At 41.0% G+C, this 15,015-nt stretch overlaps 1 protein-coding gene across 2 annotated transcripts in view; it reads left to right on the forward strand.

Annotated features, from left to right (window-relative positions):
- Positions 1 to 15,015, forward strand: part of Armh3 (armadillo like helical domain containing 3) — a 190,141-nt gene that overhangs the window by 55,951 nt on the left and 119,175 nt on the right. For both annotated transcript variants that reach the window (XM_041662014.1, XM_041662015.1), the window contains 3 exons: positions 3,175 to 3,240; positions 8,933 to 9,002; positions 10,067 to 10,127. In XM_041662014.1, coding sequence (XP_041517948.1) covers positions 3,175 to 3,240; positions 8,933 to 9,002; positions 10,067 to 10,127 — 197 coding nt within the window. The remainder of the gene's footprint in view (positions 1 to 3,174; positions 3,241 to 8,932; positions 9,003 to 10,066; positions 10,128 to 15,015) is intronic.

The following is a 15,015-nucleotide window of genomic DNA, read 5'->3' on the forward strand; positions in this document are numbered from 1 at the left end:
ACTCGAGGGTCCTTTGTGTTGTCCATCTCCTTCCTCCAGAATTGAGCTTTGGTAACAGGGCCTTTGCTTTCATCACCACTGTGTTCTCGTTATCTGGCACACATAGACTCAGTTAGCATTAGATGAATTAGTAGTGAACTTTGAGGTGCTGGGAAATGTAGCCTTTGGTAGAGTGCTTACCTAGCGTTTGTGAAGCCCTGGCTTTGATTCCCAATACCACATAAAAACATCCTGGCATGGCACAGCACTCTGGAGGTGGAGCCAGGAAGATTAGCATTTCAAGGCTTTCCTTGAGTGTAATAGTGAGTTTGAGGCCAGCCTGGGAATACGTGAGACCCTATTTCAAACAAAACTAAACAATACTGATAAAGTAACTATGATAGTTGAGAATAGAATGGATGGTTTTGGATGGTTCTCCAGACATCCCCTTTTTTAAAGACGGAGGGTCTTTTATAGTCCAGGCTGCTCTTGAACTTCCTATGTAGTTATGGATAACCTTGAACTTCTTATTCCTCTGAGTAGAATTACAGGCACACTGTGTCCCACCATGCCTGGTTTTATGTAGTGCTGGGACTGAACCCAGGACTTTATGCATACTACACAGGACTATACTGAGCTATACCCATCTGTGTTTTGGTCCTTAGCAATTCTAACCAAGAGATTTAAAACTTTCTAGAAAGCCAACCTTTTCCCTCCGGAGGAGCTGTGTTGTGTCTTTTGTGTTTAGTAAGTTTTAAAAGGAGCTAAAGTATCCTGGGGTATAGGAGTACAAGAAAAATAGAGGAGAATGGTTACATTTTGGTGGTGAACAAGAACTGACGTAAGAAGAGGTGTGTATGAGTTACCTTTCTCATTTTTGTGGCCTAATTCCAGATAAGTAGAATCTACATGTGGGCGAGATTGTTCAGTTGGTAAAGGCCCTGCTACTGAGCCTGATGACATGAGTTTGATCCCTCGGAGCCACGTGATGGAAGAAGAGAGCTCACCAACTCTTGCAAACTGTTCTCTGACCTCCACATGTATACTGTGGTGGATGTGCGCGCTCACGCGCGCGCGCGCGCGCGCGCACACACACACACACACACACACACACAATTTGATTTAAAAAAAGGAACTTGAGACTTTCTTTTGACTCCTATTCTGAGGTGACCTAGTCCACCACAGCAGAGCAGACATGCCTGTGGGGACCTGCAGCAGCCTTTTCAGGGCACTGGTTAGGAAGCAGAAAGAGACAAACACTGGTGTCTATCAATTAGGCTTTCTCTTTTTTCTCCTCTTGTTCAAATTGAGTCCTTAGCCCATGGGGTAGTAGCAGACACATTTAGGGTGAGTCTTCAGTTCCTTAGTCTAACCTCTTGGAGGACACCCTTGTAGACACACACGGAGGATGGCTCATCAGTGATTTGAAAGCCAATCAGCTATGGAAAGGTCACTCTTTGTGAGAAGGCCCTTTTGCCTGGCTTAGCTAGTGGTGACTCCCAAAGATGGTGGGACTTGAGCTAGATTAGAGCTAAATTTATAACTGCTGCCTCCCCTGTCAGAACTCCTTTCCCTCGTTTGTTTTTTAAGACAGCAGCCAAGGTACTCCACAGGGTGCAGTGGTCTCTCACACATTCACTTTCTGCATTCTGTGGGAAGATGAGCTCTTCTCACAAGGCTAGGGGAGCTGGTGCTAGAAGAACTGCCTATTAGCAGTGGGCCTCCTATAACTGCTTTTCACAAACGTTCAAAGAAAATCCTTTAAGAGTTGTTTTTCACAAATTGTAACAGTCCCTGTAATTGGAGTCTGTAGGCATGTCAGATCTCAGGAAGATGTTGGGAGAGGGCCAGGGGATGCTTATTTCCAATCTTCTGTGAGAAGAGTTGATTTTTCCACCAGTCTTTAGAAGGCAGGGAGAGATGGGGTCTTGTCTGCTTCAGTGCTGCCAGCATAGCAGTTATTTCCTGCTGCGCTGAGCTCACTCCCAGCAGAGCACAGGCCTCCTCCGGGAGCCTCATGTGGCGTCTGCACATGTATCCTCTGCCCCTGTGAGAGCCTCCAAGCTGTCACAAGCACAGCTGACTCCTTGGGCAGATGGAAAGGAAGCGAGACTAGGAAAACAGATTCCTCTCAAGCCCCTGGATTTTAATATTTTATTGTATTTAATTTTCCCAGAGATCTTCGATCCACTAAAGACATACTGAGAAATTTTACTCAATTTCATGGCTTAAGTAAGGGGTTGATGTAAAGGCTCTAGGCTTATTACATTAACTCTCCAATGGATCCTGAAAGTAGTTTATAAAGGTCCAAGGATTTGGACTGAGAATGTAATTCAATTGGCCAAACACTTGCTTAGCATGACCAAATCTGGGGTTCAGTTTCTTCCTTTGCATAAACTGGTACGCCTATAATCTCAGCACTCAGAAGCAGAGGTAAAGACAGGAAGATTAGCGGCTATTCTTAGCTTCATAGGGAGTTGGAGGCCATCCTAGGCTAGAGATCTTGTTTTGGGTTGGCGGGAAGAAAAGAGGGAGGATTTTGTATGATAGATTACAAATGCATCCATTCATGTCTGCCTGCTTGCTTGCCTGCTTTCCTTTATTCCCACCTTCCTCTGTCTCTCCCTTTTTACTTCTTGTCTCTCCCTTCTGCTCCACCTCCGCACCATTTTTCCTTTAGTCTTTTAAATTTATTTATTTATTTATTTATTTATTTATTTATTTATTTATTTATGTGTGTGTATGTGTGCATATATGTGTACCTGTGTGTCTAGCCTTGCATATAGAGGTCAGAGAACAGTGTTGTGGATTACAAATACATGTGTTGTAGGGATCAGTTTCCACCATGTGGGTTGCAAGGATCAAGCTCAGTTGTAAAGTTTGGCGGCAGATGTCTTTATCCACTGAGTATCTCACCAGCCCCTTTCCTTCTGTCTTTCTTGTTCTCTCTCTATTGTATTTCTGTCTTTCCACAGGGTCTCATGCGGCCTAGATTGAGATTAAACTGGATATATATATATATATATATATATATATATATATATAATATATATATTTATATATAGTTCAGGATGACTTAAATTTCTGATCCTCCTGTCTCCACTCCCAAGTGCTGAGTATTACAGGCATGTGCCACCATGCCCAGCTGAGCTTCCTAAACACACTTCTCAGATCGTACTTTTCTGTTTTTATTAGGATCAGTATGCCAATGCGTTTTTACATGATGACAACATGAATTTTCGAGTAAACTTACACAGAATGGTAAGTGTGACTTATTTTTACTTCTTATTTTTAATGGAAAAGTTTTTGTATGTTGGCTGAGTTAGGATGAATCTTAAGAACAAGCCTAGCTGGGTAACTGTGCCTAAAGGGCTCAGATCACAATTGCTTTTCCGCAGAGCCATGTCTGTCCTTGTTTTTTGTTTTTTTTTTTCCCTGTCATAGAGCTTTTTCTTGCTCATCTGAGGGTAGAAAAATCAAAACTAGCTGGACAGTAGTAGTGCCTTTAATCCCAGCACTCGGGAGGTAGAGGCTGATGGATCTATAAATTTGAGGCTAGCCTGGATTACAGAGTTGAGTTCCAGGACAGTTGGGGCTACACAGAGAAACTTTGTTTCAACCCCTCCCCCCCCCCCCAAAAAAAAGAAGAAGAAAAGGAAAAAAAAAAGAGAAAAAGAACAATTTACAATCAAACAGCTACTATAGTAATACTTGAGTATATAACAACATAGATTTTTAGAAGTTTAAGCCTTTTCTTTTCAAAAGGTAGTATTTATTTAATTTTTCATTATTTTAAAAATTACACTTAGTGTATGTGTGTGCATGTATGTGCGCATGTGTGTGCATGTGTGTGCATGTGTGTGCATGTGTGACTCTGTGTCTGCATGTGGCACAGTGCAAGTTTCGATATTATTAGAGAACAGCCTGCAGGAGTGGAGTTAATTCTCTCCCTGTATCACATGGGTCCCAGAACTTGAACTTAAGTGTCAGGCTTGGTAGCAAGTGCCTTAAACTGCTGAGCCATCTTTATAACACCGAGTCTTTTGTAGCCTAAACTAGCGTCAACCATACTGTGTAGCCTAAGGTGGCCTTGAACTCCTGATCCTCCTGCTTTCAGCTCCTTCATGCTAGAATTACATGTGTCCACCTCCATGCCCAGCTATATAGTATGGTTTTATTAAATAAGACAATGACCTTTAATTTATTCATGTGAGAGGTGGAGAAAATGGAATATGGAAGATAAAAATCAAGCTGGAAGTGTGTTAAAAAGTATCACAGCATGGTTTAGATTTGAACCTTAGCCTCCTCTCCCATAACTGCTACAGCTGGTGACTATTTAGCGGCTACCATCCTCTCCTTCTCTCTCTCTCTCTCTCTCTCTCTCTCTCTCTCTCTCTCTCTTGGTTTTTTGAGACAGAGTCTCGCTGTAGTTTTAGAGCCTGTCCTGGAACTAGCTCTTGTAGACCAGGCTGGCCCCAAACTCACAGAGATACTCCTGCCTCTGCCTTGTGAGTGCTGGGATTAAAGGCGTGCGCCACCACTGCCCAGCTCTCTCCTTCTCTTTTTATTTATTTAGTTTTTACTTTTAAAATTTATCCTATGTGTATGGGTGTTTTTCTTACATGTATGTCTGTGTACCACTTATGTGCCAAGTATATGAAGGCCAGAAGAGGATGTCAGATCCCTAGGAGCTGGAGTTACAGATAGTTGTGAACTGCCATGTGGGTGCTGGGAATTTAACCAGGTCCTCTGGGAGAGCTGCCAGTGCTCTCAACTGCTGAGCCATTTCTCCAGACTGTAATCAGAAGTTTGTCTCCCATCTGCCAGTTCCCAAATAAGCACTCACAAGCTTAATATTACTTACAGGTGCTTGCCCAATGGCTCAGGCTTATTACTAGCTAGATTACATTTAAATTAACCCATTTCTATTAATTTAAGTATTGCCACATGGCTGGGAGATTCCCAGTCTTCTGGCATGTTCCTTGGGTGACTGGATGGTGCTTCTCAGACTCTGCCTTTCTTCTCCTATATCTCTGCTTGGATTTTCACATGGCTCTATCCTGCCTTGCCATATGCCAAACACACTTCATCTCTCAACCAATGAGAGCAACACATTTTCATAGCATATAGAAATACACCCCACAGCATTTCCCCCTTTCTGTCTATTCAAAAATGAAGGTTTTAACTTTAACATAGTAAAATTATATATGACGAACAGTTGTCAAGCAAGAATTACAGTTACAATATTTAGTCTATATGTATTTGACAAAATTAAATGCTCCATTATCTATCCTCTCTTTGTGAATCTAAAGTTTCATATCTAATTTGTCTTTTATTATAACTAAGGAAAACTATAACTATCTAGTCCTCAACTCCATCAAAGACCCCAGACGGACATAATATTATCTGAGTAAACAAGAAGTGTACTACAAGCAACTTCCAAAACTCTAGAAGTGGCAGAGATATCTGACTGCCTGGACAGTCACCCAAAGTTCTTCTGTAACATTGGGGCATCCATCTTCAGCCTGCAGGCCTAGAGTGTCTGGCAGACTTTTCAGTGAAGCAGGAAATTTGAAGGACTGTTTCTTCTATTTTGGCAAAGTTCATCAGTTGCTTTCCTCTGTGTCCTGCGGAATGTCTGGTAGTTTCTTTTGTGAAGCAGGAACCCTGAACGACCATTCTTCCTTGTTTTGGCAAAATTTAGCAGTCACTTTTCTGTGGGTTCTGCATGTCCAGTTCATACAGCATACTGTCAAGCAGTCCAGGCAAGAGCAGTTTCATGCCTAAATGGCTGATCTTGCTATGTTGAAAGCAAGCTCCATAATGAGTTTGATTCCCATTACTGTCTTTGAAGTAACTGGTGCTTCCAGGAGCAGATATGTGTCATTGCTGAGAAAAGTCTAAGTTCTTAAAACATTTTAAATGCCATATTCTGTAGGTCTTTGAAGTGTTTGAAGATTACCTATCTAATTGAAATATATCTTTGTATACCTAAAAAAACTAATATGGCTATAAGATTGACTATTATATATGACTATTAATTTGTATTTTTAACTATAAATTACATTTTTAAATGATCTTCATAAACATAATACCTTAAACAAGAGTAGAAATACACATACAGTATAACAAAATTGACTTTAAATTTATATCAGTAAACAAAATCCATATCAATGTAAATTATTTTGAGATTAATAGTTGTCTTTTTCCCCTAAATATTCCCCTAAATATAACAAACATCAATAACCCACAAAATAACCAAATACCATCCATATCCCCCAACTCTTGGGAATGTTGACATTGTTTTCTCCAAACTCCTTCCTGCTGTCTGTGGATGAAGCATCTTTAGGGTCCCTGAGAAAATCTGAGATAATGGCCAAGTCCTGGTACGACCATCTATAACCTTTGTTGATAGATATCACCTATCAAGGCTCAGGAGGGCTCCCCTGATCAAAACTGTTCCATCTTAAGCTGGAACGAATTCATAGCCTCTTGTTTCCTATGGAAACAAAAGCAAGACTGCTTCTCTAAAGCAATTGTATTTTAAGTTCCATTTTCCAAATATAGTTTTTAATTTTTGTTTTAAAGTTAAGGTACTTTTAAAATATCTAGGTTGGTATATTTTTCATTTACCAGGACTGACTGTCTTTCAGTCAGTCTCATGTCTCCCAGCAGCTATCTCTTGCCCATCAGCCATCAAAAAATTCAAAATCAACATAATAGCATACAAGATCCAGACTCCCTATGTATTTCCCATCTATGGGTGGCTTTTTTTTTTTTTTTTTGGATTTTCGAGACAGGGTTTCTCTGTAGCTTTGGTGCCCGTCCTGGAACTAGCTCTTGTAGACCAGGCTGGCCTCCAACTCACAGAGATCCACCTGCCTCTGCCTCCCGAGTGCTGGGATTAAAGGCGTGCGCCACCACCGCCCGGCTTATGGGTGGCTTTTTTAAAAACTATTTTATTTCTCTCTTTAAGGACTTACTATAATGCCTGATGGTGGTGGTGCACACATTTAATCCCAGCACTCAGGAGGCAGAGGCAGGTGGATCTCTGTGAGTTTGAGGCCAGACGAGTCTACAGAGCAAATTCCAGGACTGGCTGGGAAAAAAAAGCTATAGAGAATCCCTGTCTCAAAAAAACAACAAATAGACTTTATTATATTATTTATTCCTTTCTATTAACTGTCACTACCCTTTTATTGCTTTCGTAAGCCTACGCACATTGTAAAATACACTGGAACCTGTTTAGAGGTTTTTCCATATGGACCTCTTTTACTGTGTATCTTTTAGCCTTTTTGACCTTTAAACTGCTAAGCAACATGGACCTCTGCTCTCAGCTTTGGTGACTGTCTCTGCCTGCTCATAGCCCAGTCAAAGGTTCTTGATCAAGAACTGCATTAAACCTTTCCTAGAGCCCTAGAATACTGATGCTTGCACTGTGGCAGGCATTTTTACTTAGTTTTTGTTCCTACTTAATGTATTAGCTGTTCAAGGGCTCCTGTTCTGCAGAAACTCTTAAAGGAGCTGTTTGCCTTTTTTTTTTTAAAGCTTTCTCAGGCCCTGTGGAAATTTGAGAGCCTCACGTTGGTATACCATTTATAACCAGAGGTTTCTCTCCCACTCACCAGTTCCTAAATAACCACTCAGAGGCTTAATATTATTTACAGATGCTTAGCTGATGGCTCAAACTTATTATTAACTAGCGCTTACATTTAAATTTCTATTAATCTAATTATTGCAGTGTGGTTGCAGTCTGCTAGTATGTTGTTCCTTGGGTGGCTGGTTTCTCAGACCCCGCCTTTCTTCTTCTGTATCTCTGCTTGGATTTCCCACCTAGTTCTATCATGCCTTGCCGTAGGCCAAAGCAGCTTTATTTATCAACCAATGAGAGTAACACATTATCACAGTGTCAAAGACATCCCACAGCGCCAGGCCCAACCTCCTCTTATGTGTGCACCTAGTCCTCAGAGGATAACCTTAGGTACTGTTCCATAGGCACTGTTTTTGAGATAGATCTTTCATTGGTTTGGAGCTTGCCAAATAGGCTAGGCTGGCTAGCTAGGGAATCCCAAAAGTCTGCCTGACTCAGACACCCCTACCCTTAGGGTTTCACATGAATGCCACTGTGCCTGGTTTTGTGTGTTCTGGGGGTTGAACCTGGACTGCTTTTACCAGCTGAAGCATATTCCCAGCCGTTCCTCTTCTTTTCCTTAATTGTATTCATTCCTGTAGAAGAGTAGCAGTGTACCTTCTTTGTTGTTAAAAAATGCCACGTGTGCAGTTCAGATAATTTGCAAATAACATTTGTCCTTTTGTAGGTGCACCAGTACCCTTTAGGACAGACTATTTATTTGTCTTGCTGGAAACTATTTATTTGTTTATTTATTGGTTTTATGAAATAAGGTTTCTCTGTTTAGCCCTGACTGTCCTGGAACTCACTCTCTGTAGACCAAGCTGGCCTTGAACTTACAGAGATCCACCTGCCTCTGTCTCCTGAGTGCTGGGATCAAAGGCATATGCCAGCATGCCTGCCTTTTTTTAAAAATTTACTTATTCTCATTTTATTTGCATTGGTTTTTTTTTTTTTCCTGCATGTATGTCTGTGTGAGGGTACCAGATCCCCTGGAACTGGAGTTATAGAGAGTTGTAAGCTGACATGTGGGTGATGGGAATTGAACTTGGATCCTTTGGAAGAGCAGCCAGTGCTCGTAAGTGCTGAGCCATCTCTCCAGCCTCTGTAAATTGTATTTTTGTCACAGGCCTTCATTGATCACTCAGAAGCACTTCCCTGTCCTTCCCCTATTTACCCCCGCCACTAGAAAGAGCAAGACAAGATAGACTCTGAGAGTAAATCTCTGAAGTAGAGATTGTATTTGTGTGAGAAACATGAGAACTGGATTTCAGTTCAAGTGTCTGCTAAATCTCTTCCTCTTCTTTTTGTGTGTTTTTGAAGCCTATGAGACACAGGAAGAAGGCAGCTGACAAGAACCTTCCTTGCCGTCCCCTGGTGTGTGCAGTTCTGGGTGAGTTTCATCAGAAGGGCAGCTTTCTGAGGCACTGGTAGCCTTTCATGATTAAGATTTTGGATAATGTGCCTCTTTCTTTCTCAGCATAGTAACCTACAAAGTTTTGTTTATTGTGTATACTGTAAATCAACCCTAATGGCTAGAGTGAGCAGTGAAAGGATGCTGCTGCTCAGGAAGGAAGGGAGGAAGGAGGGAGGGAGGGTGGGAGGGAGGGAGGAAAGAAGGAAGGAGGAAGGAAGGAAAGAAGAAGCAAGGAAAGAAGGAAGAAAGAAGGAAGGAGGAAGGAAGGAAGAAATAAAAAACTTTTCTGGGACAAAAATGAGTATGTCTTACTTGTCACCAAGATTTCAAATTCTTACTTCTCTTTAAGGGGCTACAATGATGTGTCAGGCCAGAAGGTTTAAAATTTGAGGTTCAGACATGGAAAACTTCCCTTGAGTAAATATAGTTGAGCTGGGACTTACAGAGCTGTATCTTGGGTTCTTCTGGCTGTTCACAAATATGCATTTTTCTTAGAGGACTTAGTGAGACTCTGCATCTCATTTTCACTTGGATGTTCAACTTGGTTCCTGGGTCTCCCCAGTTCAGAAACAGAGGGGAAGACTAGATAATCCGCTCTTCTGACTAAGTGCTGAGTCTCTGCTTGTGTGAATCTGCTCCACCACCTCGTCTTTGCTTGCTTCGTTGCTCTAGTCTCAGACTTCCCTCTAGCGTTTGTGTTTAGGCTATGGTATGAGATATGTGTACAATGAAATTTCCCTTGTATCTAAACTTACTGGCAGGTCCTTCTAGAAACAGGAGAGTGAGATGTTCAGCTGTAAACTTACAAGAGAGTGAGCCTTTCTGATGAAACTTAGTGCATGAAGCATTTTACTTCTTAATTTCAAAAGGGCAAATGTTAAAATGTGGCATAGAAAGTAAATTGGATTCATGCAGACAGTTGGTGGCAGGGGAGATCACTCAGCATGAAGGTGAGGAGTGTTGAGAGGCCACCCCCCAGCTCAAAGACAAGAAGCGAGTCTCCTTGTGACTTATGTTATTTTTCTCCATTCCCTGTTTAGACCTCATGGTGGAGTTCATTGTAACACACATGATGAAGGAATTCCCTATGGATCTCTATGTGTAAGTGCCACGGTCCTTTTTATATGTGCAGATTTATTATAAAGAATCAAGTGATAGAAAATTTATGGTCTGTTTTACTTCAAGAGCAGCAGGTCTGAGAGATGGCTCAGTGGTTAAGAGTGCATACTGCCCTTCCAGAGACCCTGAGTTCAATTCCCAGCATCCATTTGGTATGGCTCATAATAGTCTATAATTCCAGTTGGAGGCTTTCTGACGCCCCTAGCTTCTGTGGGAACTCATACTCATGTGCATATACATGCATGTGATTGAACATAAAACATGTCATATTATTTGTTTATTTTGTTGTGTTTTGCGAGACAGGGTTTCTCTGTGTTAATAGTCCTAGGTGTCCTGAGACAGCTTGTAGACAGGCTGGCCTGGAACTCACAAAGTTCTGCCTGCCTCTGCCTCTTGAGTGCTAGGATTAAAAGCATGCGCCACCATCGCCTAATGTATAAAACAAATATTCTGAGGGAGGAAATCAAGGGGCTGAAGAGATGGCCTAGTGGTTAAAGAGCACTGGTTGTTCTTCTAGAGGACACAAGCTCAGTTCCCATTACTCGCATGTAGCTTACAACTGTCTGTAACTCCCAATTCCAGGAATCTGATACCTTCACAGCAACACATAAAGTTAATTAAATTATTTTTTTAAAAAAGAATCTTTTAAAAAGGAAACGAAGGAAACATTTGAGTGTGAAGAAATATCAAGAATCATTGTTAGTTTTTGGAAGGGAAAAAGTATAGATTATTATTTGGGTTCTTCATATCTCTTCTTTATTTATTTATTTATTGTTTTTGTTTGTTTGTTTGTTTTGTTTTTTGAGAAAGGGTTTCTCTGTGTAGCTCTGGCTGTCCTGGAACTCGTTCTGCAGACCAGGCTAGACTCGAATTCACAGAATCTCCCTGCCTCTGCCTCCAGGATGCTGGGATCAAAGGTGTGCTCTGCTACCCCCAGGCTCATTATCACTTTAAGGTCCCTGCATGGAGATCTGGAGAGATGACTGGAAGTTGATCAAAGGAGTCTCTGTTACATTCTAAAGATACGTAAACCTGTCATGTCATTTTCTCATAGATACTTAGAGGGTAGGTAGAGGTCAAGAGAGATCTTTTTGCTCCGTTCTTAGCACATATTGTCTTGATAATCTAGACCTCTTCTAGGGAGCAGAGTATGTCTCAGGGGCCATGCTGAACTCTTAAAGGAGATCTGACTGTTGTTTACTTGAGGACATGAGAGGCTACTGAAAGTCAGTTTTCATAATGTTTAGGTAGGCCATTTAATTTTCTATTTTCCCTGCTGTTTTATCTTTTCAGTTTTTTTCAACACTTCTGAACAACTATGCCACATTAATGTCATTCCAGATGTGCCTACTTTTATTCCCCACCCCCCCTTTTCTTAAGACAGGGTTTCTCTGTGTAGCTTTGGAGCCTGTCCTAGAACTCGCTCTATAGACCAGGCTGGTCTCAAACTCAGAGATCCGCCTGTCTCTACCTCTGCATGCTGGGATTAAAGGCGTGCGCTACCACTGTGCGGCTACTTTTCTTTCTTTAGAAGCAGCTCAGGACGGCATATTGGTACAGGCCTATAATTCTTGCACTTGGGGGCTGGAGGCGGAAGGATAACAAGTTCAAGGTCATTCTTAGCTATGTAGCTTTTTGAGGCAAAGCTGAGGTATTTGAGCTCTTGCACACACACACTACACACACACACTCCTCACTCAAGTCTGACAACAGAATTAATACCTTTCTTTTTCCTTCTGACAGTGCTGTTGGTATGCTAATTTGGCAAACTTTATCCCAGTGTCAGGGATGTAGATAAGCACAGGACTTTACACAGACCAGACCACCAGCTTTTCAGATTGCTTACAGACTGTGTATATCTTGGTTTCCTGGGTCTAGTGTAATAATATAAATTTTATCTTTTGATTGCCATATTTTTGGGTGTTTAGAAGTCTGATGCTTGACTTTAATTCAAAGACCAATAAAACTACTTTCCAAACTACTTAGCAGATGAATTTCTGCTTATTTTAGATAGAGTTTGTGTACACTAGTGTAAACAGAAGTTTCTGTCCTGTCCAGTCTCACAGCCATTCAGCCCCAAATAAACATATAGAGGCTTATATTAACTATAAACTGTTAGACCATTTGCTCAGGCTTATTACTAAATAGTTGTTATGACTTAAATTCACCCATAATTCTTGTCTATGTTTAGCCATGTGGCTTGGTACCTTTTGTTCATGTGGCATTCTTATCTTGCTTCCTCTGCATATGGCTGGTGACTGACTCTCTGCCTTTCCTCTGTAGTTAGAGGAGGCGGCGGGCTGCGTTCCTGCTGCCGGGCTCCTGGCCGTCTGGCTAGCTTATGCCCCCAAATAACAACACACAAATTGTATTCTTTTAAACACTGCTTGGCCTGTTAGTTCTAGCTTCTTATCGACTAATTCTCACATCTTGATTAACTCATTTCTAATAATCTGTGTAGCACCACAAGGTGGTGGCTTACCGGGAAAGATTCAGCATGTCTGACCTGGTGGCTGGCTCCATTGTGTCTGACCTCACTTCCCTTCTTCTCAGCATTCTATTCTGTCTACTCCACCCACCTATGTTCTGACCTATCAGGCCAAGCAGTTTCTTTATTAATTAACCAATGAAAGCAACAGATAGACATATGACCTTCCCACATCATTCCTCTTTCCAGAATTCTCCTAGTCTGGTGCTTTGCCTATACTTAGTACTTATACTACTGGCCAATCAGCATTTTATTAAACCAATATGAGTGACAGATCTTTACAGTGTACAAGAGCATTATCCCAAAGCACGCTAGTGCCTTAGGAATTAGATATGTTTTTGCTATAAACTTTCTGACTTGCTTCTCTTTTTTCTTTCCTCCTTTATTTGTTTTTATTTTATTTATTATAATTATTGTTTTGTTTTCATGAGATAGAGTTTTACTATATAGCTCCAGCTGTCCTGAAACTCACTATGTAGACCTGACTGGCTTTGAACTCACAGAGATCTGCCTGCCTCTTCCTCCAAGTGCTGGGATTTAAGGCATGGGCCACAATACCCAATTCTATTTATTATTTTTCTTTATGCTTATCAACTTGTGTATGTTTGTGTATACATGTGCTACATCAGGGTAGAGGACAAATTGGCAGAGTTGGTTGGCTCCTTCCACCATATAGGTCCCTGGAATTGAACCCAGGTTGTCAGGCTTGGTGGCAAGTGCCTTAACCTCTGAGCCATCTCTCTAGTATTATTAACTTGGGTTGTTGTTTTGAGACAGGGTCTTGTTGCTTAGCTCAAGATAACCTGGAACTTGCTATGCAAACCAGACTAGTCTTGAACTTAGAATCCTCCTGCTTCAGCCTTTAAGTACTGGGATAACAGGTGTGTATCACCAATTCTAGATATGTCCTAAATTAAAATATACTATTTAGCTGGGTTGTGGTAGTGCACACTTTAAATCTCAGCACTCGGGAGGCAGATGCAGGTGGATTTCTGTGAGTTTGAGTCCAGCCTGGTCTACAGAGTGAGTTCCAGGGCAAGCCAGAGCTACACAAAGAAACCCTGTCTTGAAAAACAAAAAACTGTGTGTGTGTGTGTGTGTGTGTGTGTGTTAGAGAGAGAGAGAGATAAATGTACCATTTACTTTGTGTTTGAATTTCTCATAACTAAGGAAACTGAGGCTTAGTGCTTTTCTCAGGGTTATTCTTAGACCATCCTTTACACTTGTGGATCCAGTTTTATTTTCTCTATTTTGTTTGTTTTTAAGATGAATCTCATGTAGCCCAGGATGGCCTTGAGCCCCATGTCAATAAGAATGACTTTAACTTCTTATCCTCCTGCTTCTATTTCCTAAGTACTGTGATTGCAAGTGTGCTCCATCATCCTAGACCAAAACCTTTTTCTTTTTTTTTTCTTTGTGTAGCCCAGGAAGTCACTCTGTAGACCAGGTTAACCTCAAAAGCAGAGATCCACCTGCCTCTGCATTTCCAAAGCTGAGACTAAAGGTGTGTGCCACCAGACCTGGCTCCAAAGTTTTTACCATAAATCTTGGGCTGTCATTGTCCTTCATATATGTATTATCTATTAGTGTACCAAAGTACTCCAGAACCTAGTAGTTTAAGATTAATATTCATAATTTCACAGTTTCTGTAGTTTAGCAGTCTATGAAAAGTTCAACTGGATATTTTTAGCATAAGACCTCTCATGGGTCTACAGTTTGTTTATTTTTGACTGATTCTCATATATCCCAGGCTGGCATTTGCTGTGGAGCTAAGGATGACCTTGAGCTTCTGATCTCAAAGTTATACTCTCAGCATTTTTTTTGTGATAGAGAACAAAGGAAAGATATATAAATAGTGGGTGTATATATATATGTATATATACACACATATAATACATATTTTTAATATATAAATATATGTGTATATATATATATATAGAGAGAGAGAGAGAGAGACAGACAGACAGACAGACAGACAGACCATGTTGGCAGGACTTCAGGGGAGGTTCCATCTGACATAGTCCATAAAGAAATCTTGTAAGTTTTCTGTATGTGGATGAGAAAGGAAAGGGGATCAGGTAGGAGATCAGCTTCTGGATTTTAGCAGTTTCAAAATACGTTGTGTTTGAAGAATAGTATATAATTCTGGAAACATCGAGAATAGTATATAGAGGAAATGTAAGAATAGAAAGATTTTATGAGAGAACATAGATAGTGGAAGAGTTAAAGGTGGGAATAGCTTGATTAGGATTGTGTGTTTACAACTGTAGAGTTTAAAGTATGAATCTGTCCACCCAATCCTCTACCTGACTTACCGTGGATGTTCTCTACCCACCCTAACCTGTGGTCCCTAACTTACCGTGGATGTTCTGTACCCACCCT

The sequence above is a fragment of the Microtus oregoni genome, unplaced genomic scaffold (assembly GCF_018167655.1).
Source record: "Microtus oregoni isolate MIOR12 unplaced genomic scaffold, Mior012 000012F_ref0000307, whole genome shotgun sequence".
Classification (NCBI taxonomy): domain Eukaryota; kingdom Metazoa; phylum Chordata; class Mammalia; order Rodentia; family Cricetidae; genus Microtus; species Microtus oregoni.